We start from the raw sequence: 26,440 nt of genomic DNA, 5'->3' as shown, positions 1-26,440 counted from the left end.
CATGTATGACTCAATGTACATGACAGCTGACAGACAGGGGGAAGCGTTTATGAAAAAAAGATTGATAAGGTCACGTCTAACATTAAAAACCCTACCTGTGAGCAGTTTTTAAAATCAGAGTGTATTACCAGTTTAATGACTCAAATTAATCACAATGATATTAATTACCTCTTCATGCTCCACCTTGGGGCCAAAAAAAAAGAAATGCAGTGGGCCAGAGTTTGTAAAAGTAAAAAAGCAACTCTGGCTGCAATAATTACCTCCTCTCTAGTGTTCACGTCAGACTCATTGTTCCACGATCCAGCCCAATGAGTACGGACCACATTCACACCCATTATGTCACAAAGACTGAAGAAAAATGGGTATGTATATATATTTTTTTTAAAGCCATGAAAGCTGTGCAAAATTCAGGGCTCCCAAAAGCTTTTTGTCATAATGTGCAACTGTGCAACAAAGTTACCCCCTCCAAAGCTGCAATATTCACACTCCCCTCTTTAGCAGGTGCTTCCATCTTCTCCTGTTCTTTCAGGTTCAAAATCTTCAGATGTCCTGCTCAACCAGATCAGGATGATGCACGTTTTCCTGATACCACAGTTGTGCTAAGACTGCCTAGCAGGGAAACGTGTTTAGTTTTACTTTGAGTGCAGGAACAGCAGTCTCTTACAGGGACTGCGCAACTTTGGCAATAACTCTTTGATATTTCAACTTGGATGTAACTTGCAATTGATAAGTACCAGACGTCAAGCTAGCTATAGATGTGTCATTTTATTTTGTTCAACCAGCGGCTATTTATCTGATAGGCTGGTTGTACAGAAGTCGACCCATAAATCAACTTCTGTACAACCAGGGTGCCCGTACATGGATTGAAATTCATCTGGTCGCTGCTGGACTGGGCAAATTTGGATCTCTGTATGGCTGGCTTTATGCCTGGTACACATCATCAGATTTTTTTTAAATTCAACCCAGGGGTTTGAATAATAAAAAACTAGCAATTGTGTTCTGACAGGGAGACTGTCCTCCCCCCCCCCCCCCGCCAAATCACACTGGTCAGCGCGGCAGCCATTGGCTGTTGGCACTGATCAGATGCCAGTTGGATGCTGGTTTACACAAGTGCTGAATGTTGGCTGGTTTCTGCTGAACCAGCCGATATTCAGTCCGTGTATATGGGCTTTACTCCAAGTTAAAATTTACTTTGGTACCAACCCACATTTTATTCCACCAAAGTTTCAGTAGCAAGAGTAACATGTCAATGGTCAGCGGTCAATTCAGATGTGTCCTTACCCCACCACTGGATGACAATGCAGGTCCAAATGTCTTTTTAACTTTAATATTCTACAGTCAACACAACAGATGCCTAAGAACAGCTGGGATTGATCTAAGTCTGTAAAAGTCAATGTAAAAGGAAATGTACTTTTAAAAGGAATGTATAGTTTTGTAAATATTCCTTTTATTTATTAAGGTGTAGACTAAGTCCCGGTTCACACTAGTGCGACGTCTGATGCAATTGAGTAGCACAGTATCTCATTGTTTTCAAAGGTTCCCATTCTAATCAAAGCAACTCAGCACAGTGCGATTTTTGGAAAGGTTTTTGCATCACTTTGGTGCGATTTACAGTGTGACTCAGCTCCATAGGATATGCAAAGTCGCATCAAAGTCATACCGCCAAGTCGAACTGTAAATCACATCAAAGTCACATCACAGTAGTGTGAACCTAGTCTAAAAAATAATATGTTTAAAAATGTTTTACTTTTTCATAGTCAAACAGCAACTGGAGCTATTGGCTGCTTTTCTTATGTTTTTCTGTGACTTTCTATCTGCTATGTTAATAAATCCCACTGCACAGAGAACTCAATAGCTCAACATTTACATGCATAAGTGAATGAGACATAGCAGCAACTAATTCCTCTCCATCCCCATGTCTGCTTTCTACAAAGTTTCATTTGAAGAGAGACATAACCTTAAATTAAACAGCTTTTGCTGTACACTCTGTAGAAAACCATAATACCACATGAATCCAGAGTCATGGATGTGCCCTTTTTTTGTTTTTACAACAAAGATTTTAAATAAATTGGGTAAAAATAGATGTACAACAGAAGATTAAAAACATACTGTATATCCTTAAAAGGTTATAATAATTTTGACCAAAACCTTTATGTTTTCTGTACAAAAATTGCACCTATCTGTAGAATAGAGTGTACATAAATGTAATTTAATGTTCTGGTAGAAAAATTATCTAAAGGCTTTATTTATTTTAGGATCTGAAAGAAAAGATGGATGAGCTCCAGCCACTAATTCCAGTTTTGGAACAATACAAAACAGATGCCCGGCTAATTACACAGTTCAAAGAGGAGATCAGAAATTTGACTGGAACACTCACAACCATCCAACATGAGATAGGGGCATTTGACTATGAAGAGCTACATCAACGGGTTCTAGGATTGGAGACCAGACTGAGAGATTGCATGAAAAAACTAAGTAAATCAAAATGCTTTATATTATTATATATATATTTTTTGCTTGCAAATGTAATATCTTTTTCTTTGCACAAGCCCTGTTGCTACTGTTTACTACTCCATCTCCAATTGCCCTGTTACCACTCCAACTCCCAAATCAAGAGAAGCAGAACACAAAAAGACAGGTTCCTAATTGCAGGTGAATCCTAGAAGAACAGTGCAATAATAGTGTCTGACATTCACGATGGGTACTGTAAAACGTGGAGGTTCAACAATGAAATGTGCATTAGGCTCCACTCGATTCAGAGGAGCCCAATGAGTGGCATTTACAACAGTGAATGAAGAAAAAGCTGGGAGGAGAACCTGGTTGTATGAACTGGAAAAGTCTTGTGATCATATCTCTGCAACCACAAAGTTCCCCCTGCAGAAAGAACACTGGGGTTGATTTACTAAAGGCAAATAGACTCTGCACTTTGCAAAGTATAGTTGCACTCTGCAAGAGCAGTAGCTCCAGAGCTTAGTAAGTGAACTGAAGCTCTGCTGACGTGCATCATCCAATCATGTGCAAGCAAACATGCATTTTTTTTATTTTTCTTGCATGTGATTAGGTATTCTTTGCAAAGTGAAGCTTTACCTCATTTACTAAGCTCTGGAGCAAATGCACTTTGCAAAGTGCACAGTCTATTTGCCTTTAGTAAATCAACCCCACTGTGTTTGCATTTAATGAATGGCATGCAGGCTGCGGTGTGCAGTAACATTGCAGTTTCCAATGGAATGCAGAGATCAGTCTCTGCTATAAATAATTTAGTTAGTTATATTTATATATATATCAAACTTGATGGGGTTGATTTATTAAAGGCAAATAGGCTGTTCACTTTGCAAGGGCATTTGCACTTTGAAATGGCATTTTCCCTTAGGTTACTAAATGTGGGGAAGCTGTACTGACCTTCTTCATCCAGTCATGTTCAAGAAAAAGTACTGATTTGATCTTCTTTGCAAAGTGAGTTTTCACCACATTTAATAACCTATGGGAGAATTCCATTGCAAATTGGAATTTCCTTTGGAAAGTGAACAGCCCATTTGCCAACCCCATGACTCAGAAGGAATGTGGCCCTTAATAGTACACAACTTTCATGTGTAATATAATCGCCAGGTAGTTCTACTGTAATTTTTGAAATGTATAGAAAGAAAAATCTATGGTGTGAACCTTGACATAAATCATCCTTGCAGAAATATTGCACTGATCTCTCCTTGCACTGTAGCCATGGAAGCATATGTTGCAGTAACACCATCAGTGACTTAAAATATCAGTTTGTGAAGGATAGCTATAGAAGTATTTGCACTGGATGAAAATAGCTGTTCAACTGGTATTTCTCCAGAGCTATTTGTAGACCATTCTATCCAAGATGTTCAATGAGTTCTGGAATTGGCTTTGCTTTAACATAACAGTAAAGTAACACATGGCTGAACAGTTCATTTACTGTTTCTTGTGAACTGTTTTGAGTGTCCTTCGGTGAAATTGTTTTGAAAACTCCATTTTACATTTTTGTACAATCAAAATAAACAAGCGGGATGCTAATGATGACAATGATAACATGCCTTCCGTTCCCTGTACTGCATTATTTCAAAGGTTTATAGTTATTGGGGGTATTGAGATATAATATATATACAGTACTGTGCAAACGTTATAGGCAAGTGTGAAGAAATGCTTTGACCTCTTCTTGACTGCTCTATAGTCGAATGATGGCTACAGCGCTGTCCTCCAGTTCTGGGAGGGCGTCATATGACGTTCCTTTCAAAACACGCTACCCCAGCAGTGCGCACCCGGCGCTGTCTGTGATCACTGTGTCCTTTGGACACAGCTGATCACATGACTCGGTAAAGGGCCAATCACAGTGGCCTTTTACCACTTGATCAGCTGTCTCTAATCACAGCAGATCACCATGTAAATACACTTGCCGGTTATTGACAGTACTTTTCTCAGGCTATGTCACAGTGGGAGGAAAGTACTGCCGATAACCGGCAACTATGAAAGCAGAAATCTACACTGATAATCAGTGCCCTGGTTATCAGTGCAGCCCCAAAAGTGCCCAGTAGTGCTGCCAATCAGTGCCCAACAGTGCTGCCCATCAATGCCCAACAGTGCTGCCCATCAGTGTCCAGCAGTGCTGCCCATCAGTGCCCAGCAGTGTTGCCCATCAGTGTCAAGCAGTGCTGCCCATCAGTGCCCAGCAGTGCTGCCTGTCAGTGCCACCAGTCAGTGCCTTCAATCAGTGCCGCCATTCAGTACCATCAGTCAGTGCTATCAGTCAGTACCACCAGTCAGTGCCCTTCAATGCCGCCTATCAGTGTCCATCATTGCCACCTATCAGTGCCCATCAGTGCTGCATATCAGTGCAGCCTCATCAGTACCTCCTCATCAAAGCCTACCAGTGCCGCCTCATCAGTGCAGCCTATCAAAGCCTACCAGTGCCGCCTCATCAGTGCAGCCTAGTAGTGCCCATCAGTGCTGCCTATCAGTGCAACCTATCAGTGCCCATCAGTGCTGCTTCATCAGTGATGCATATCAGTGCAGCCTCCTCATCGAATATCAGTGAAGGAGAAAAATTACCTGTTTGCAAAATTTTATAATAGAAACAAAGAAAAACTTTTTTTTCACAGACTTTTTTTCTTTTATAGTGCAAAAACAAAACACCCAGTGGTGACTAAATACCACCAAAAGAAAGCTCTATTTGTGTGAAAAAAAATTATAAATATTTTGTATGGATAGTTACATGACTGCACAATTGTCATTCAAAGTGCGACAGTGCTGAAACCTGAAAATTGGCCTGCGCAGGAAGGGAGCCCAGTAGGCAAGTGCTTAAAGTAAGAGTGCTTTCAAAAGTCTATATTTTAATTGCTTATTTTTATGTAGAAAATGCAAAGTGAGCGAACAGAAGAAAAATCTAAATCAAATCAATATTTGGTGTGACTACCCTTTGGCTTCAAACCAGTATCAATTCAATTCAGCAAGCTCTTTTGAGGAAGCACAAATGCCGAGGACCATAGACACAGTGATCGACCAAGGAAACTTAATGCACCAGATGAAAGACACATCATGCTTACATCCCTTCAACATCAGATGTTCAACAGTGCCATCAGCACAGAATTGGCAGAAACCAGTGGGACCCAGGTACTTCACTATTGTTTTGAAACACCCATCTACTGTCCAGGGAAGTCTGGCCAGAAGTAGCCTTCAATAAAAAACTGCGGCCAAAAAGGCATACATCCGAGGTGGAAACAAGGTTAAGCAACTCAACTATGCGCAAATACATAGAAACTAAGATGCAGAAAAATGGCAGACGGTGCTCTGGACTGATGAGTCAACATTTAAATATTTGGCTGTGGCAGGAAGCAATTTGTTAGCCAAAGGGCTGGGGAGTGGTACAATAATGAGTGTCTGCAGGCAACAGTGAAGCATTCTGGAGGTTCCTTCTAAGTCTGAGGTTGCATTTCTTCAAATGGAGTTAGAGATTTGGTTAGGATCAATAGTTTCCTCAATGCTGAGAAATACAGGCATATAGTTATCCATCATGCCATACCATCAGGGAGGTCCCAAATCTATTCAGTTGGCCATAAATTTATACTGCAACAGGATAATTACCCAAACATGCAGCCAATGTCATTAGGAACAATCTTCAGCGTAAAGAAGAACAAGGAGTCCTGGAAGTGATGGTTTGGCCCCCACAGAGCCATGATCTCAACATCATCGAGTCTGTCTGAGATTATATGAAGAGACAGAAGGATCTGAGCATCCTACATCCACAGAAGATCTGTGATTAGTTCTCCAAGATGATTGGAACAGCCTACTTGCCGAGTTTCTCCAAAAATTGAGAAACTGTGTGCAAGTGTACCTAGAACTGAGAATTAAGAAAAGCTATTTTGAAGGCAAAGGATGTTCCGACCAAAATGTTGATTTGTTTTGGATTTCTTGTCTGTTCATTTACTTTCCATTTTGTTAATTGATAAAAATAAAATATTAACATTTCTATTTCTGAAAGTATTCTTAATGTTCATCATTTTTCACAACTGTCTATAACTTTTGCACAATACTGTGTATATGTGTTTGTCTGTTTTTTGTCTCATTTGAGATGCTGGTACTCTCCTGTTCCACATCAAAAGGACTTTCCAGCATCTCATAAGCACAACCCTCCAATACCATTTTTTTAAAAAACAAGGCAACAAATTATTATGCAGGTCTTGATATAGCACTATATTGGCAAGCACTACACAGTATACTCAGAGATGCTTGTAGCACCCCTTTCAGGGGTCGTTCTCGGGCAATTATGGAAAGGATGAACAGATGGAGGCCTATGACTTTTAGATGCAAACAGCTTTTATTAGCTCACTCTCAAACTCCAGGAGGAAAGAGGTAGGAATTCAGAACACCAGTTACTGACCTGCAGACTCAGTCTTAACAACAATAGACTGGAGTAAAGGAAAAGTGCCATTGTGCTGAATCCAGAACCTGTACCTTCTTAAATGTAGCAGTTGATTCCAATAGTAACCATATCTTCACTTCAGGAGAACCATCCAGCACCAACTAGGACTCCATCCTCTGCCCCAATTTTCATCAGGAAAGTCAACCAGTGCCAACTAGGACTCCATCCTTTATCCATATAGGCACAGCTCCAAACTTAGTCATATAAAGGCCTATTCAAGCAGGGAGGTGGCCCAAAAAGAACACAGCTCCAGTCACATGCACCCTCCGCAGGCTGCAGCCTGGGGGGGAAGAGAGAGATCGTATGGTCCTTCCCAATCATTCATACGCTTTTCCATGATGCTCCACTGGCAAAGACATTCCTAATGAGTGGCTGGGAAAGGATTTGAATGTTCATAACCCAACCTACAGTTTATCTTCTCCCTAATGCCAGAGTTACCACTGACACCTACTGGCAGAAGGGAGAATTAATAGCCAGGGTGAGCTTATCGGAAAAATCAAATGAGCAAGTACACAATCATTCAGCTGGACAGACTAACACCCAACATGACTAAATTTAGATAGTAGGACAGGGTAGTACATTTATAGTAAAATTTATGGATGTGAGAATACAATAAAAATGACAACTGCTATATGAAAAAAGGGCCTTGCTCACAAGTTTTTTTTTTTTTAAATGTCTTTTTCACAATAGAGCAGTCTACGATACAAAACAGATTAACTATTGCAAAGGTACATCAGAGCTCACATTCTAAAGCTCATAGGCCACTCATAGGAAGACTCAAATGGAACTGTTGGAATACTTTAATTCATTTGGCCACTGCAGCTGATCAGTGTATGCTGACAACAGAATTTCAGAATACAATAGCAAAGCAGGGAGGATTCCTCCATCCACCTCCCTTATGTGATGGGGGAATCTGTTTTTATTTTCAGCTTTAGCCTGTACTGTTCTGATACTCCCACCTACTCACTGAACACTCACATTCACTGAACTGGCCAAATTGGAATAAAACCTATATTTGTTATATAAAAAAACTGTATGTCAAATGAAACAGCACTTATAGCCAAAATTAACTAAAAAGAGGAAAAAGCAGCTTGCACAATAATTGACATACCATATACAGTATATAAATAAATAGAAAAAAAGCGAGTACTGTGCTAATACCCCTAAATCAACAACCAAATATGAATATAAACTCCAATTTGTGCACAGTGAGTAAAAACAGTGAATAAATGATAAGAGATATCAAGTCAATTATTTAGTGGCTACACAAATTAAAGTCCAGTGAACAAAGTCACATTTCATGTGAATATAAGATCAAATTATTCTTCAAAAGTGCTCCTCCCCAAACTCCACTCCACTACTGTGACAGAAATGGGAGCTTACCAGAGGCATATGACACCCAAACGTTAGGTGGGATGTTATAATGCATTGATGCCACTATCCATCCATATGGGATGCCACTGCTCCACCCTACAGACAGCCTCCAAAGACCACATACATCTGGTAAAGAAGAAGACAGGGACACTCCCAATAGTGTAAATCAGATAAAAAGCTTTATTAAAACCCCTCAAATGCAGTTTGTAATAATTGTGCTATTCAGTTATCCTGGATGTTATGATTGAAGACGAGTCTCACTGGTAAATTCGGGCCATGGACTGAAGATCACTTCAGAGTGAGGACAGAGAAGTATAAGACTAAATTAACAGTAGTTTATCATTTAAATATTTTACTGTGGGAATCATCATGAAGGTCTACAGGATATTTTACATTAGCTACTAAAACGTTCACAAATATTATATACAGTTTAATGCATTTATCTTTTATTAGTAGCAAATAGGGAAGTAGATGAACATTAGGCTTTTTTCTTACCTGTACCTGTATCATCAGAGGTGCATCTATTTTATTAGAGACCCAAGTACAAAAATAAGATTAACTCTCATTAGTCATCCAAAGTATCAATTTGTCATGCATTTCATAATGACTTCACTATGCTTAACTTATGCGTATGGGTCTTAGAGCCTCTGAATATATTTACAGTATACTAATTGGTAGCCCTGTAGCTTGTTTGGTGAGTGAGGTATCCTGTGGGCTCTGCTGGAACTGATCACATATAAAGCTTTTGCGTTGTATCTTTAGTGCAATTTCTTCTCGGTTCAGTTCACACTTCTGCAATGGGACGTTGAGCTTTACAGCACAATTATGTGGTGCAACTTTGATGTAACTTTGTGTAGCACACTGCTCTTATTCAGACTGCAGGATGTTAAACAAGACACAAGGTGGCAGTGGCACACATCCTGGTGAATACCTTTATGGATTTTGTAGGCTGAACCACAGGACTTTGTTAGAAGGTTGCTAATTGAAGGACTACATTTCTCAGAAGAGCTGGCATGTGTGTGGATGCATATAAATGTAGAAGCCTGGGAACAGAGGCAGGAATTGACCTGGGAGAGAGCTGGAAGGAAGGTATGATGAGAGATCTGGAAGGAACGCTGGAGGACTGGACCAGGCCGCAGAGTGAGAGAGAGAGAGCAGAGAAAAAAGGAGGAAAAACCAACCACTGCCATTGCCAAAAAATCTGGAGAACTACCCTGTTGGCCAGTGACCCAGAGTGCTGCAGTCAGGAACGAACTCTACAGGAGGAACCGTAGAAACGCTGGGGGCCCCCATCTACAGTGAAACCACCAGCAACTTGGATGATGCCACAGATCAGGTGAGAGAGTCCCAATCTCCAGCCAGTTAAGTTGCCACTGACTTTCTCTTGCATCAGTCATTCTCTATACAGTGATTGAGATTGTTCACCAGTTACACAAGTTGAGGCCTAGTTCACCTGTCCTATTAACAAACACATCTCCAGCATAATCCAGTCATCAGAGCCTGCTGCAGTGTTCGCCCTCTCCGGGCCGAGCCACACCACTGTTTCCTATGCAATTGGCTTATATCCATCAAGGGACACTTGACATTGTTGCCATTTGCTACTGCAGCCTCAAGAAGAATGAACCTATTGTTAACAATTGCCTCTGCCCACCCCTTAAATGTCTTGCTTAAATCCTGCATTTCATCTTGTGCCCCAAAAGAGGGTACTGCCCATGTTAAATACCACTTAAAGATATAGTGTCTGTGCTTGCCTAGATCATTTTGAGGGACTTCCACCTCTTGCAACCAAGAAGATCTAAATTCTTGTAGTGCACCAACTGGGCCCCAACAAGCATGCAGAAGACTTTTCACTGCAGTTAAAGGGACTTTAGCCTTCCTAAGAGCTCTTTCTTCATCTCAGACTTGAATCTTGTCATCAGCTTCTGAGGGCCCAAAGTCAGCCAGCCTTATTCCTTAGTAGTTTCTCTTTTGCTTACTGGAGACAGAAACATCTCAGAGTTCAGGCCTGTGGTTAAATTCTGATTTACAGGACGTCCAGAACTGATTTAGATTTGTGCTGTATGTGTTGGCCTTTGCTTAAAGTTACTAAAAGTAATAACTTTTATTATTGACAAGCTTATAATTTTGTGCTACTTTACTGTGCTCATGCTCAACTTTATTAGAAACAAAGTATTTGTTCACTCTAACTTGTGTGTGAGTCCATTTTCTGGTAATATTGAGAGAATTTACGCTGACCAGAAGTGTACGGTGGTGTTGGCAGGGGTTGGGCATTCAGAGTGAAGTCAAGAGTGACAGGGAACGCGAAAATAACTCAGCAACCCTTAACCCCCCTGACGGTATTCCCGAGTGTAGCTCGGGGTTAACTTTCAGTACCAGAAGAGATAACCCCGAGCTACACTCGGGAATACACAGCAGCGTTGCTCAGGGATCCCTCCAGCACTTACCTTGTCCTGCACTCTCGCTATGTCCCCCCTGCAGCGTCCCCGGCCATGTTCTCCGGCCGATGCCGGCATCTGTCTTCCGGGTTCCGTTCCCTGCGAGAGTCGGGACGTACGGGGGACGGAACCGGTGGGAATTTCAAAAATGAAAATTTGACATTCACTCAATACACTAAAATCTGATAGTATTACATTACTGTATCAAACCATTTCACGTAAATTCTGCCCCTAGTGCTTTGTCCTGTGCCCTGCCTGCATTTTTAAAATGGTAAAATTCTTTCTGCCTGGAAACTGAGAAAAGTTCATGGTATCTAAAAAGCATCCCTTTAGGTCGAAATCGGTTTTAGACCAGCTAGAGAACAGCAATAGTGAATTAGAACCACTTGCAGAATTGAATGATTTGTGGGGAAATTCGTCATCAGACACTGAAAACGATTTTGCGACTAAGCTCAGTGATGTGCAAACTTGGCACTCTATTTCAAATTTCAGTGTTTTTGGTTTGATTACATTATTAAATTCAATTTATTATTATTTTTTATGATTATTTATTATATTATAATTTATGATTTCGCGTTTCAAATTTTATCATACCCGGGATGTTTACTAGACTCTTGTTCGGACAGATTTCAGTGAGTTATTCCTAAGAATTACAGGCCTACAATAAAAAAACAACATATTTCAATTCCAAACAATGTACTGCTTTGAGCACAGAAATACTGACATAATCAGACCGCTAGAGAGGTTAAAGGGTAGTGCTACATTTGCATATTCTATGGGGCCATACTAAAGTGGTGCAGAAACCTTTTAAGAATCTGTCAAATTCTGAGTCACATTGATTAGAATGGGCACAATTAAAACAATTTCCATTGTCATGTGATTCTGTGCAACTCAAGAAGTCACATTAGTGTGTATCAGTTCTAAATGATATCCTACTATGTATTCAATATTATCTGTTGCAATGTAGATGTCTTCATTTATGCAAGAACTATTTATTGCAATAATGTCATGGACATCTCTTGAATGCGTGTAATAGACAAAGAAAGCTAGATATTACCCTTGCTTATTTCTGCTTATTTAGAGGTAAATAGAAGGTATTTGATATGTCTGAATCATCTAGTAAAAACAGATTGGGTGTGATTTCTTTCTCTTCATACAAAGACTGGTGCATGGATCTTACTTTTGAGTCTAATTATGTGACAATTTAACTTTGTATATGGGTACCTTTTTGGAATTGTTGATTATGCAATCAACAATTGCATTTTAATTTCTAACAATCCTGCAAGTTTTGTTTTCATCAACATACCCAGCACCATAACGGTATTATTTAGTATGCTGTAAAAATATGCCATCTAGGGGCAATTTAGAATATTTCTGATGAACTAAACACTGAACCTATACCCCTCCTGTCCATCTGCCCTGCAAGGTAAAAGGTTAAAATTGTAAGAACTGGTATAACTGGCAAGAGAAAACACAACTTTCAATATTGAAAGGTATCAGCTGAGACACATTTGGGTATTTATAGTCATGTCTCCAATGATGACATCATCTTAAAACTGATTTGTGCAAATAGAATTTTACTCTGGTGACCTTAATTTCTTAAAAATGTTGTAAATTAGCATACACATACTATATAGCTGTACTTTTATTATGTATTGCATGGCATATTATCCTGTTTATAATATTTTAGAGAAATTTTATGAAGCAGCAAATTTTGAGTAAAAAAATAACTTTTATTTTGCAACATTTATTCGCTGTAATGTGATAACCATAATACATATTTTTCTTCATTTTTTAGCTTGTGGAAAACTTATGAAGATTACTGGTCCTGTTACAATAAAAGCATCTGGGCCCAGGTTTGGAGCATGGATGACAGATCCTATAGCATCAGAGAAAAATAATCGTGTATGTATTGTCATAATTATTATAAAATGAAAAAGCATGTTGTAGGTAATCCTTCTGCAAATAATAAGTCTATCAGAAATAACAATAATAAATGCAAAATACTAATTTTAAAGCTAAATTGGGCATCTACTCAGTTGGAGATAACAGTTTACTTGCTTGCTATGGTGCATTTACTGTAGAGGTACTGTATAGTCCAGGAATCCAGTTCTCTACAGCAGTAGTTTTGCTGTAGTCCTAAAAGACCCCAGACATGCCAGGGCACAAGTATTGCTCCCATAAGTCTGTGTTTGATTTGCTGGCAGTTCAGTTTAAAAGCCCAAAAATTGTCAACATCAACAAACTTTGTTTACATGTTAACATTAGTATTTTTTGCTACAAAATGTCTTAGAACCCCCAAACATTATATATCTTTTAAAGCAGAGGCCCTAGAGAATAAATTGGTGGGTTTTGCATTTTTTACGTCACACAGTATTTGCGCAGTGGTTTTTCAAACACAAGTTTTTGTGAAAAAATATAGTTTTTTGAATTTCTGTGCAAAAAAACACAATACATAACCCAATTTTTTTGTAAAATATAAAAGATGAAGTTAGACCAAGTAAATAGAAACCAAACATGTCAAGCTTTAAAACTGCCCATGCAACAGCAACAAACGACATACATTTTACTATTTATAGACAACAATTTAAAAGCCTTTACAGTCTACCACTTTAGATTTGCAGAGAAGGTCTAGTGCTAGAATAATAGCTCATGATCTGAAGTTCACGGTGATAGCTCACATTTGCAGGACTATTGCTGTCTGTCTGCGTGCGAGACAGACTCCTGCATTCTCCTTTGTGTGCACGAGAGATCAGGGGAACTTTAATTTTTTTAAATTATTAATTTATTTATTGTTTTTTTTTACACTGTCGCTTTAATTTTTTTATCACTTTTACTGCTGTCACAAGGAATATAAACTTCTCTTGTGACAACAATAGACACATGATAGGTAATCGTTATGGAGGAATCTGGTGTCTATAAGACCCCAAATCCCTCCTCTGTACTTAAAAGCATTCAAAACACCAAGTTCTCTGTTTTTTGTTTTGTTTTTTTTTTAAATGGCGCCGTTTAGTTCCAAGTAAACTGGAAGTGATGTCAAGTCATTGCTTCCAGTTTACTACAAGGGAGAACCAATTAAAGCCGATCTTTGCTTTGTTCAACTGTCCTATGTTCCAGCTGGTCGTTCAGGTCTCCCGGTGGGCTAGTTAGCCTTTTGGATTGCTTGTACAAAAGAGCTGACTGCCAGCTCTAAAAAACAATAGCTGCAGGCATCACTTCGGTATAACCACCCGAAGTCCAGCAAAGTACAAGTATGTACTTTGGTCGGGAAGTGGTTAAAGGCAATTTAAGAAAAATATAGTAATACCTAACATGTTATAGTTATGTGCTCTGCGCAGATTTCCTCCTCTTTTCTTCCCCACCGGTGTTTCTGGCCCCTCCCTCTTGCCAAATGCCCCAGAGAAAACAGCTTGCTATGGGGGCACCCAAGCAGGCTCTCTTCCAAATCACTGCTCTACATGTCCATTCACACACAGAGCAATGACTTGCTCTGCCCCCCCTCTCTTTATTGGCTCACTGGCTGTAATTGACAGCAGTGGGAGCCAATGGCTCCTGCTGCTGTCTCAGCCAATGAGGAGGGAGAGTCCCCAGAGAGCCAAGGCTCTTGAGCACATCGCTGAATCGAGATGGGGCTCAGGTAAGTATTAGGGGGGGAATGGGGAGCTGCTGCATGCAGAAAGTTTTTTTTACCTTCATGTATAGAATGCATGAAGGTTAAAAACCTTCAACCTTTACAACCACTTTAATTCTGAACCCAATTGAAGTCAATGGTGTCAGAATTTGGATGGCTCTGCACGCTGCACACCTGCCGCTAAATGGGAGTAGGCTTTACAAACCTAACTCCTACCACTAAATGACAAAATCATGGCTACTGTAATATTGCTGAGAATCCCAGGTGATGTCATTGACCAAATTTGGTCAATAATGTTACTCAAGATTCCTGGAAGTATATCTAAATTACCTCAGCCTAGTATCTGTCAATCGATAATTTAGTGGCAGGATTGCAGCTTGTACAGGTCAGTGTGTTATGGGTCTCAAGGCAGTTGGGACCACAGTCACCAAACAAACCATTGGTAACACAATACACCGCCATGGATTGAAATCCTGCAGCGCCTGCAAAGTCCCCCTCCTCAAGAAGGCACATGCACAGGCCTGTCTGAAGTGTGCCAGTGAACATCTAAATGATTCAGAGAAAGTGCTGTGGTCAGATGACACCAAAATTGAGCTCTTTGACATTAACTCGACTCGCTGTGTTTGGAGGAAGAAAAATGCTGACTATGACCCTAAGAACACCCTCCCTACAGTCAAGCACGGAGGTGGACACATGCTTTGGGGCTGTTTCTCTGCTAAAGGTATAGGCCGACTTTACTGCATTGAGGAACCTATTGATGGGGCCATGTATTGTAAAATTTTGGATGAGAACCTTCTTCCCTCAGACAGAACACTGAAGATGGGTCGTGGATGGGTCTTCCAGCATGACAATGACCCAAAACATACCGCCAAGGCAACAAAGGATTGGCTCAAGAAGAAGTACATTAAGGTCATGGAGTGGCCTAGCCAGTCTCGAGATCTTAATCCTATAGAAAACTTATAGAGGGAGCTGAAACTTCGAGTTGCCAAGCAACAGTCAAGAAATCTTAAGGATATAGAGAAGATCTGTAAAGAGTGGACCAAAATCCATCCTGAGATGTGTGCAAACCTGGTAACCAGCTACAAGAAACATCTTACCTCTGTTTCTCCACCAAGTACTAAGCCATGTTCTGCTTGGGCATCAAATACTTATTTCACTCACTTAACTGCAACTACATTTATAACATTTGTATCATGTGTTTTTTCTGGATTTTTGGTTGATATTCTGCCTCTCTCTTTTAAAATACACCTATGATATAAATTATAGACCCCTCATTTCTTTGTAAGTGAGAAAATTTATAAAATCTGCGAGGAATCAAATAGTTATTTTCCTCACTGTATGTCATTTATTTGATTATATTTGTATTTGGTGTGTGTGTTTGTTCTTCTCTTAACTCTTTGTGGGAATGGGTAAGGAGTACTTATGTACACCTGCACTCATTACCCTGGGAGGGGGCGGGTATCTGGCCGCCCCCTTATCGTACAGGAGGTTTCCATTCCTGACAACTCCTTTTTGGAGCACACAAAAGTGGGGAAGAGCCCTTTGTCCCTCAGCATTCAGACAAGTGTTCTTTGTAAAGGGGGAGACTGTGCCACCCCTTCCTTGCAAGGTACCCCCAATGTTGAACGAATTGTGGCCTGCGAGGGCTGGGTGTCTGTTGCCCTCCCTTTCTTGACCACACAGACACCCGGGCTGCATGCCTAGATAAGGGTCTAGTGAAATAATAAGGGGAACCCCACTCTATCCTTTATTTTTTTGGTGACAATACATTGCCAATTTATTAACCAACCCCATATTGGTATATAATTTGAATGCGTAATTATATGTGCATTTTTGCTTCAAGTTCAGTGTACTTAAACATTGTAGACACATTGCAGGTCTTTGGTTCAGGCCTTTCAGGACCCAGCCTGTGATGTTCAGGTCAATTTAGCACTTTTCCAAACACTAACAGAAACCCTCTTGGGCACCTTGAAATGTTGTGGTGCATATATTATAACGAAGATAATTCTTGTACCCTATATCATCCATTCTCTCTGCCTTCACCTTTCTGTTTGCTGTATTTCTTGTCTTTGGCCTAGCCTACCCTGCTGCACCTCCTTAAGACTGACCCATTAGTGCACAGTTTATAGGTAAACATAGAAACTTACTAATTTTAGAAAAGTGGCAGATTCTCTTAATTCACTAAACTGATCACCCAAAATTATTCCAAAATAATTGCTATTACCAATAATCGTGTGAGAATAGAAATGCAAAATACAGTAAAAATCCCAGAATCAAAGGTTGAAATGTTTGTCATTTTCTGAATAATACATTGTAACAATCACTGCAACAGAAATGGAGTAGAAAACCCAGGGCACATGTCCTGGGTGCTAGGATCTACAGTACCTATGCATGTAAACATGTATGCTTATCAGACTATAACTGGTATATGATAAGGTGGAATACTAGGGATGATATGTGGCCTGGAATCTCCTAGTTCTTTTTCTGCTAGTAACTATTGCAATACCTTACTGTGAGGTGTTTGTTAATCTTAGAAACATGAAATATTCAAAGTCAGCAGAAATTACCTATATGTCTAAAGAAGTTTGGATTAGCTAAGTCTGCTGAGGCTCACTAATAATACAATATTTTTCTTTCATATTTATTAAATTTTTCAGGTCTGGTATATGGAAGGATTTACAACCAGCAAGATTGTACGTGAGTACAAGTCAATGGCAGATTTTGTCACTGGAGCAGAGTCAAGGACTTACACACTACCAGTGAAATGGGCTGGCACTAGTCACCTGGTGTACAATGGGTCACTGTACTTCAACAAGTACCAAAGCAACATCATTATTAAGTACAGCTTTGGCACGGGGAAAATTTTGGCCCAACGTAGTTTGGACAATGCTGGATTCAACAATGTCTATCCATACACGTGGGGTGGCTACTCTGACATTGATCTCATGGCTGATGAATTTGGTTTATGGGCTGTTTATGCTACCAACCAGAATGCTGGCAATATTGTTATTAGCCAATTACGGCAGGATACACTAGAGGTGTTAAAGAGCTGGAGTACAGGATATCCTAAGAGGAGTGCTGGAGAGTCCTTTATGATCTGTGGCACTTTGTATGTTACCAACAACCATCTCACTGGGGCGAAGGTTTACTACTCATATTCTACCAAGTCCTCTACATATGAATATATGGACATCCCCTTTCATAATCAGTACTTTCACATATCAATGCTGGATTACAATGCTCGAGATCGTGCCCTGTATGCCTGGAACAATGGACACCAGGTGCTTTTTAATGTCACGCTTTTTCACATCATTAAAACGGACAGCGATGTGTGAGGTTCAACACAACCAGCCTTCCACCGAGAAGCCCTTGTTCATCTGTATATAGTTTTTTCTACTTTACTCCATCCATTTTGTCTACATTGTCTACGCTCACTCTAACTTGACATCTCTTATTAGCTGATAATCCTTCTGTTACAACGTATTTATTTTCTCTTCTGCGATAGGTATCTCAATAGTCATGCAAAAGTCAACAATCTGTTAAGTACAGCTCACAGACGTTTTGTGGAAGGCAACTGATTTTATATTGATTTTTTTAGCTGTATATAGCACCAAACTAGAAGTACATATGAGAACCTGTCTTTTCATAAAGTATATATTTATAATAACACCAAGCTGTTACAGGCAAACACAATAATGTAGTGGATAATGTGAGTGCAGGGGAGATGATGATACTAAAGAAACAGATGCAGGAGGAATGTATATCTCTTAATTTACTTGCCCAGTTCATAACTGAAAAGAAGAAACCATATGTACACACATTTAAAAATCCTGGTTTTAGGATAAAGAGCCTAGTGGAAAGGATCTCATATTTGTAAAGACATTTTTAAATGCATAAAATAGGTCAGAATTAACTATGTAAGATAATTCCCAAACAGTGGCTTGTGTTTCAGTTTTGGCTAGTTTGGTATCTATCTGTTAAGCTGTTGCATTAGGCACTTTACAAAGCCAAGCAGATGTCAGTTAAGTTTGATAATATTCATATATAGTCAGTATCATAAAAATATTGGTTACAAACCCAGCCAGTTGAAATACTGTAGGCATATGATAAACAAATGCAAAGCCAAAGGTTAAATTTCATGAAATCTTCTCCCTCTGATTATTCCTATTGATCAGTAAATTCAACCACTACAAAGCTAATACCTTCAAACACTTGAAGTACAGAGGTATTATGTGTATTTAGGTGTAATTAGATTAAAATTCAACCTTTTCTGGTTTGTTTTGAATAGAAAAGGATTATAACGTCTGTAAAGTTTCTTAGATGTGCTCTGATTTGAGATACTTTCCCTCACAGTCAAAACCAGACACAAATATTTAAATACAAAATATTATAACTGTGCTTGGTAATTATAATTCCTAAAAGATATAAATAATCCATACAGCTGCCCTCAAATACACATCTAAATGCCAAATGTGACAGTAATATTACCACCAGATAATGTGCTGCTGCTAAAACTAAATATTTGTGCAAATTTCCATAATTGTTTAACATCAAAACCAATTCATAAAATATATAAATATAAAAAATATGCCAAATGCGTAAATAAATAAATAAAATTCACAATCAGAAGGTTCATGTGTGTAATAGACCCCAGGTTATAGGAGGTCTAATAGCACTCATTCAAATTGATAAAGGCTCTCTGTGACTCTGTCCATACTCAGTAGGAGACCATGGGACTCCTAAAAGCAATCTTAAGATTGCTTTGTTTATTTTGAAAATTTTGAGTACCTTTTTAATTCTAATAAAAGTGCTAATAAGCAGTTTCAGATTATGTGATGTCTATGATCTATCTTTTACTGGTCCGTCATTGATTCCTGTTACTGAGTCCCACAGTCTCCCGCTGAGTATGCATAGAATCACAGATAGTCTACACCAATTTTAATGTGCACTATTAGATCTCCTATAACCTGGGGACTATGATTTGGGTAAGAGACTGGTGTTTATGTGGTGGAGGAATCACATCATGAAGGATTTGTCAGTACACTGAAGATTTTTCTTGCTGCACATAGTGTGGTATCTTGCACAACATTTAATGAACGTTTATGATTGTGGATTGGTATTTATTTATTTGCACATTTTGCACATTTGGTTTTGATGTTAAACAATTGCAGAGATTTGCAGAAATATTTCATTTTAGTAGTGCAACATTATCTGGTGGTAACAAAGATCAAAAAGCCTGGCAAATGTTTTAACCTTTCACTGCACTACACCACTCTGCTTTCTCTGTCCCACTGAACAAACAATTCTGACCTGTAGTGATGACCAAAAAGCAAGTGAGAGTAATTATCCCCAACTAAGAATAAGCACCTGAAAAAGAGTCTACTTTGATACAAGATTTCTATATTATCATGTTCTTATTTTGTCTGCAAATATAGTTATATAATAAACTAGGTTGAAAATAGACAGATGTCCATCAAGGTCAACTCGTAATAAGCTCCTGTAGTTTTATTCCAAAAGAAGGTAAAAACATATGACAACCAGTTTTGCCTCACTGGAGAACATTCCATATTGAATAAAAAGTACCCAGATGTCCTTCCTTGGCCAAATACTATCTTTAAGTAAATTTAACTGATAGGATTAGATATATGAAATGCAACTGCATTTATTTTGATTTCTTCTTTTGTTCAGCTGTTAGAATTAAAAGTCATTTTGACAACAATTTATATCAACAGTGCACATATTTACATGTGTTTAGCTAACTCAAATCCAGTTTTTTCTAAGCTAAACAAATTAATTTTTTCTAACATTTCAGTTTGTAACCGAGATCTCCCATCCATTTTATCAGTTTAGTTTCTCGCCTTTGATCTATTAAACTCCCTTTCAAGATGTGACCTTTCAAGTGATTTATAGCATAATAGGGGCTTTACTGCCCTCAATTCACACTTTTTTTTATTCCTTTTTATACATCAAAATTTTATTTGCTTTTGCATTTGATGCTTGGCATTGAGTACTGCTGTGTAGTGTACAGCTAACCAAAATTCCCACAACTTTTTTACAAGTTTGTTTTTCTCACTAGGTGATAATAATATCAGATTGGCATAACATTTGTCAACATGAATTCCAATTGTCCACCCTGCCATTGTGACACAAGATAACCTATAGGCAGATACACTGGGAAATGTAGACTTTACATCATGATACAATCTACTTTTAAAAGGGACTCTAAATTATGTTTCCCAGTCTGCTATGTCTGGAAGTGAATTAACCCTGCTAAAAGTGTGATCATACAAAGTATATTCTAACCTTGGATGTCCAAGAAAGAAAAAAAAAAACATTTTATCTGAAGAGAGGTATAAAAAGGAATGTAAATATTGATCTTATACATTTTTCTTCACTAGAAAAATTTCAGCTCAAAACTTTGCGGATTCAGTCAGAAATAGTGCATAGCTTATGGCCCTGGCCAGATGAGTCACATAGCCCAACATATGAAGGAATGTTTACCTCAGACCACTTTGTATGAAAAGGTGGGCCTGCTGAAGCCTTAATTTCAATGTGGGTTGAAACTGTTAGGGAGAGCTGACAGTTCTGTGCATGCTGCCAGCTCTGTATAGGGAGATATACGGCTTTTTTATTTTTATTTAATGGCCTTTGTTGGCAATAGCTTGCTTAGTAGACCTACAAATGCCCACAACTGAATAACAAGAGTGACTCCGCATAGACTTCAATTGGGTTTGCCAACTTCTAACAAGGTTTGTGAAACTTTTTACAGACGAAACCCACGCAGATTCACTCATTCCTATTCTTCACCTGCTCTGTGTATTTTATAAAGAGTTTGAGGACCCAATGGCTCATTCTTAGCCCTAAGACCTCTATAGCATGTAAACACTCTGAGCATCTCATTTTTCACTGAAATGAAAAGTGGGTAAGTGTGTTCTAATGCCACAGCTTAAAAAACAAATACCAAAACTAGAAAAAAACTGAGCAGTGTACTGTCACATGCTATTTTGTTTCTTTGAGGGATACGTTTAATTCATTCCCAGGTGCTAGCAGAAACATAAAAGAGTTAATAAACTTGGACCTCCCTTTACTCCTTTATCATATCACTAAATAAGTTGCTGGCAGGTCTAATTATCTCTAATTATTAAACCCTGGAGAAGCCTCCACTAATAAGTCATAACGATGGACAATTATTTGGTCTATTAATCACGTTGACTCTAATAAGGCATAGAGACTGTGAGAAAGTAACCAGGACGTGGTATTAATTTTGTGACTGCAATAGAGATCTTAAAAAAAACTGCATTGGGGTTTTATAATCTAAAAAGCCAGTGATCACTGTAAAATTTACAATAAATCAGCTTAATTTTTTTTTTATTTTGTGGAAAGATGCAGTAATTAAGCAATCCATTGGGGTGCCTAAAGTAGATCTCCAGTGAAGGGATAAAATGTGCATTTGAAATCCATACATTTAACCTGATTTTCACAGCAGATAAGCCACAAAGGTGATTGCACTATATTATAAATATGCAGTCACCTTTGTGGTTTATCTGTTCTTGTCATCCCATATACCAATATAACAAATCCATGTATTCAATTTTCTACCTTACTGCTAGCCTACCTATTTCTGGAGAGAATCACCCTGTGCTGTTCTCTTCTTTTGCCAGCACCTGAACCATATTCAACTGACCACTCTTTACTGTGCAAAAGAGCCTATTAGACTACCACACCTAGTGACTAAGGATGAGCACATTGGTCCGGGTTTGGTTTGCAGTTATGAATTTTAATACAGACCCTATTGATATCTATAGGGAGAAGGCAAATCTTAAAAAACTGTTTTAACTATTTTCAACTCAGCAGAGGGCATGGCGAGGTGGGCACTGCCACTGGAGACATGTATAATTTTAGAGGGAAAAGCCAGAAATATTGTACAGAGTCACTGCATAGTATGGGAGCAGTTTTACTAAGTCACAATTTAAGAGAGAAAGACCAGGCAGGTTTTATAGTTAAAAAAAAATAAAATAAAGTGTATTATTTCAGAAATATTGTAGGGAATTGATAAGTATTGTAAGCCTTTTTACTAGGCTGTAAAATGGAGAGACTATGCAGGTTTTATAATGAACTAAAAATGTGAGTGTAGTATTTCAGAGATGAAAACCATAAATATTTTATGGATTCAATGCATGCTATGTTTGTAGCTTTAGTAGGCCACAATTTTAGTGGGAGAGACCAGACAAGTTATCATGAATTAAAAACTGTAGAAAACAACCAGAAATATTACACGGACTCAATGAGCAGTATAAAACCTTTGTTTACTTGGCTTTACTTTAAGATAGCAGAGACTAGGCAGGATTTATTAGTAAATAAAGGTTATAGCATATAATTTCAGAGACACAAGCCAAAGAAATGTTGTATAGACGCAAACAGTGTGTAAGTCCTTTTTCTAGGCAGCAATGTAAGAGGTAGCGATCAGGTAGGTTTTATCGGGAAATAAAGATTCATGTTTAGTATTCAGATACAATAGCTAGAAATATTGTACAAACTCAATGTGCACATGTAGTAGGAATTGATTTCAAAAGGAGAGACCAGGGGGGATTTTATCATGAAATGAAAATTAGTAAGTATTATTTTAGAGACAATAGCCAGAAATATTGTACAAACTTGATGCACACTATGTAAGCCTTTTTACCAAGCAACAAGAAAGAAAGAGAGACCAAACAGGTTTTACCAAGGAATATTAGAGTGTATTTTTTCAGAGACAAAAGCCAGACATTTTCTGCATACTCACTGCATAATATACCCGCTGACAGAAAGAAATGATAGACATGTCCCACCTCTCAAAAGTGTGTCCTGAGCACTATTTTGTCTTGTGAATGCAGAACCTACTCATCCACTAGTACCTGCACAAACAGGATTTCTGCATCTCCCTTTAGGTCTCCCAGACATGACGAATACAGGGGATTGCCTAGTTTTAATAGCAGCTATTGCAACAGAAGGGTTGAGGATGTGGGGCTTTGGTGCACTTAATAATTTGGTGATTTGGTGCATAAAACTGTAATAGTATGCAGAGGTCTGCAGCAAACATCACTGTGTAAGCTCTCACTATCCCTACGCCTCCAACACACCCTGACAAAAGGTAATTTGGAACCCTGACTGTTTGGAGAGGGGGCTGGTACATAAGAAAACCCTCATTATTGGCCTTTCTAAGCCACCTGACCATTGGCCAGGAGGCAATTTATTGGTAAAGGGTTGCTATAGTGGAACATCCATCTGCTGTTTTTCTGACCTGTGAACAACATTAATTCATATGGTAAATCTGATTCAGATTCAGTATGCTTCTCTGCCTGGTGTTAAAAAATAATGGGTTTTACTTTATTTTCTGTTGATGCACTGCTTGCATTTTACTCAAGTACTAAATAGAGAATAGTGTACATGGAGAAAATGAGAAGTGTGTCCTCAATTCCAAAAAGTACAGTTTTATACATCTGCTTCTACTGTCAGCCTGTTTTAAAATTTTAGTTGGTAGGCAGGGTGTTATGGGATTTAAATAAAGAGTTCTTAGGCATTTATACTAGCAGAATATAAAATAAATTCAGTTATATTTGATTGACCAAATAACCGTTCTAAAGGGGGATTATTCATTGGCTTGGAGTGTTACATTGTTTTGACATTTTTATTACTAGTATTGGTATCTTCATTCATTTCATGGGCTTCAGTGTTTTAGTGTACATTGTTATATGCCTTATTATGTCCATTGCTAATCTTCTGTTTGTTTTTCAGTACTCTATGTTCTCCTCGTCTTGCGTTCATACTGCTCTATGACCCACTCTTCATTAGTGTATGTCCTGTATATTTTCTGTGCTCTCTATGGTGGTTACAGGCTAGTCTTTACAGAACTCCTTACAGTTCATAATGATATTCCTGCTACCAGTATGAACTATCTTTAAGAAGTCATTAAAGATACAGTGCAGCCCTGTGGTGAGATATTTTACAAAGTCTTCTGCTACTAAGGAGCTTTTACTGATGGTCAGTTGACTTACTCATCACCATTTGACCTGAGATTGAAGAACACTGCCTGAACCCTGGACTGCTGCATATCTACTTGATTAAACAGCATCAGTGAATTTCTATTTTTAAGAAATTTGGTCTGTGAATTTTGGAAAACTGCCTAACTGTACTCTAATGAATAATTTCAAATATGAACAAGAGACAGCACTTAAATCTACCACATTTGTATCCAGTCTTGTAGAAGAATATGTGATAAGTGAAAACAATCTCATTTGGAACACTGAAGTTGTTTTTGTGTGCATTACAATAAAGGGTGTTAGATTAAAACTTAAAGAAAGTGAAATAAAATAGGAGTGTCTGCAAATGTTTGGACTGCGAGAAGTTTCTACAGATTTAATCAAGAACCATCTCATGGTGTGTGACATCAAACATAGGGCCATAGTTGGAACAGTTGAACGGAACCTTTTTTGCCTTATTCTGCTAACATCAGTGGAAAAGAACCATGCATACCATTCTCAAACATAAATTGTTTTTTCATCTCTCTTGGAGTTTTCAGACAAGTGATTGTGACATGTTTCTTTATATCTGCTAGTAAAGGGTTTAACCATATCACTGCAGGAGGATAGAGTATTTGGCATTATAAAGTATTTGCATAGAAAGTAACTAACATTATCAATCAAATAGACTTACAAACATTCATGTACATCCACAGGTGTGCCTATGCGTTTGTGTATGAGCCCATCTCTAGCTTCACATTTTCAAACTGTATTACTTACCCTGTACAGTGTCTGTTGTGCCCTGGATCATCCGAACAGTGTCATCATAGCACCAGTGTCAGTGATCGTTACTGCAGCAAAAAAGATTGAGAGAGAGAGAGAAATAATTTTCCCCAAAACTTAAATTAAACTCTGTTGACTTCCATCATCTAATCATATGCATTTAAAAAAAATGACTGCACATAATTAGGTATTGGGTATTCTTTGCAAAATTAACGTTCACCACATTCAATAAGATCTGGGGAAAATTATCTTGCAAAGTGCAACTCTTCTTGCTTTAAGTAAATCAACCCTTATGTCAATAGAATGTGACTATCTAGTTCAGCAAATCTTCTCCCATCAGACATGGCTTGCAGAGAACTGGAATGCAAGTCATACAACATAAACTTTAAAGGCATTTTTTGGTACTGAATTCTAAACGTTCCTACAAAGTTTACTTCATCTTGGCACAGCAGGCAAGGGGACAATTTTGGCAATTTAAAAGCCCGAGGATGGGCTTCTATGTATTACAATACTAACACATACTTTCATAATAGGAATAGCAATGTTACCATGCGTTGGAACACTTTAAATAAGCACTTCACATTTCACAAAAGCAACACACAGGTCCTAAGATCCCCAAGGTATATAAGCCTTCTCACAGTTTTCACAACAGCAAAGGATGAAAGGGGTTTTTGCACTTTTGATACCCTACAGAGCACTGTTCATGAGAACTTAACGTTAACATTAGAACTTAACTAATTAATTAATGTTAACTTAACGTTAACATTAACTTAACTAATTAATTAATTAATTAATGTTAACTTAACATTAGAACTTAATGTTTATGAATATAATAAAAAAGGGGGGAAAAAGGAGAAATGGAACTATTAAAGATTCAGAAGTTGATATAATGTCCCATCATATGCATATATTACTGTTATCCTGAATTCCATTGTGTATATTTAGGAAAGATTTTATGATTATTCAGAAATTATTAATAATCTGTATCATGTATATGCACATATTTACTATTATAAACCCCAGTAGGTCTTTATATGGAACAATGAAACTTAGCATTACATTTTCAACCTTGTTGAAAGAGAACTAGGAGTTGCTTGTAACATACTTTGCTTGAGAATCTCTTCCCCCCCCCAAGTTAATGTAATTAGTGTTATAGAGTACAGACTCTGTAAGGTGGTATATACATAATTTGCTACCAGTTATACACAAAAAGGGAATTATTTTTACTTCTTAAATGGAATCACCAAGTACGTACTCCCTCTCCAACAAAACTAATTTAAATAGC

At 38.3% G+C, this 26,440-nt stretch overlaps 1 protein-coding gene across 2 annotated transcripts in view; it reads left to right on the top strand.

Annotated features, from left to right (window-relative positions):
• OLFM3 (olfactomedin 3) overlaps positions 1 to 24,740 on the top strand; it is a 340,444-nt gene extending 315,704 nt beyond the window's left edge. For both annotated transcript variants that reach the window (XM_089686595.1, XM_089686596.1), the window contains exons 4-6: positions 2,256 to 2,475; positions 12,542 to 12,648; positions 17,032 to 24,740. In XM_089686595.1, coding sequence (XP_089542721.1) covers positions 2,256 to 2,475; positions 12,542 to 12,648; positions 17,032 to 17,709 — 1,005 coding nt within the window. In that variant the 3' untranslated portion in view covers positions 17,710 to 24,740. The remainder of the gene's footprint in view (positions 1 to 2,255; positions 2,476 to 12,541; positions 12,649 to 17,031) is intronic.
• The last annotated feature ends 1,700 nt before the right edge of the window (positions 24,741 to 26,440 follow it).

This window comes from Staurois parvus, unplaced genomic scaffold (assembly GCF_062004578.1).
Source record: "Staurois parvus isolate SC_StPar_1 unplaced genomic scaffold, SC_StPar_1.0 ptg000402l, whole genome shotgun sequence".
NCBI lineage: Eukaryota > Metazoa > Chordata > Amphibia > Anura > Ranidae > Staurois > Staurois parvus.
This window is presented reverse-complemented; position numbering and strand designations above follow the sequence as displayed.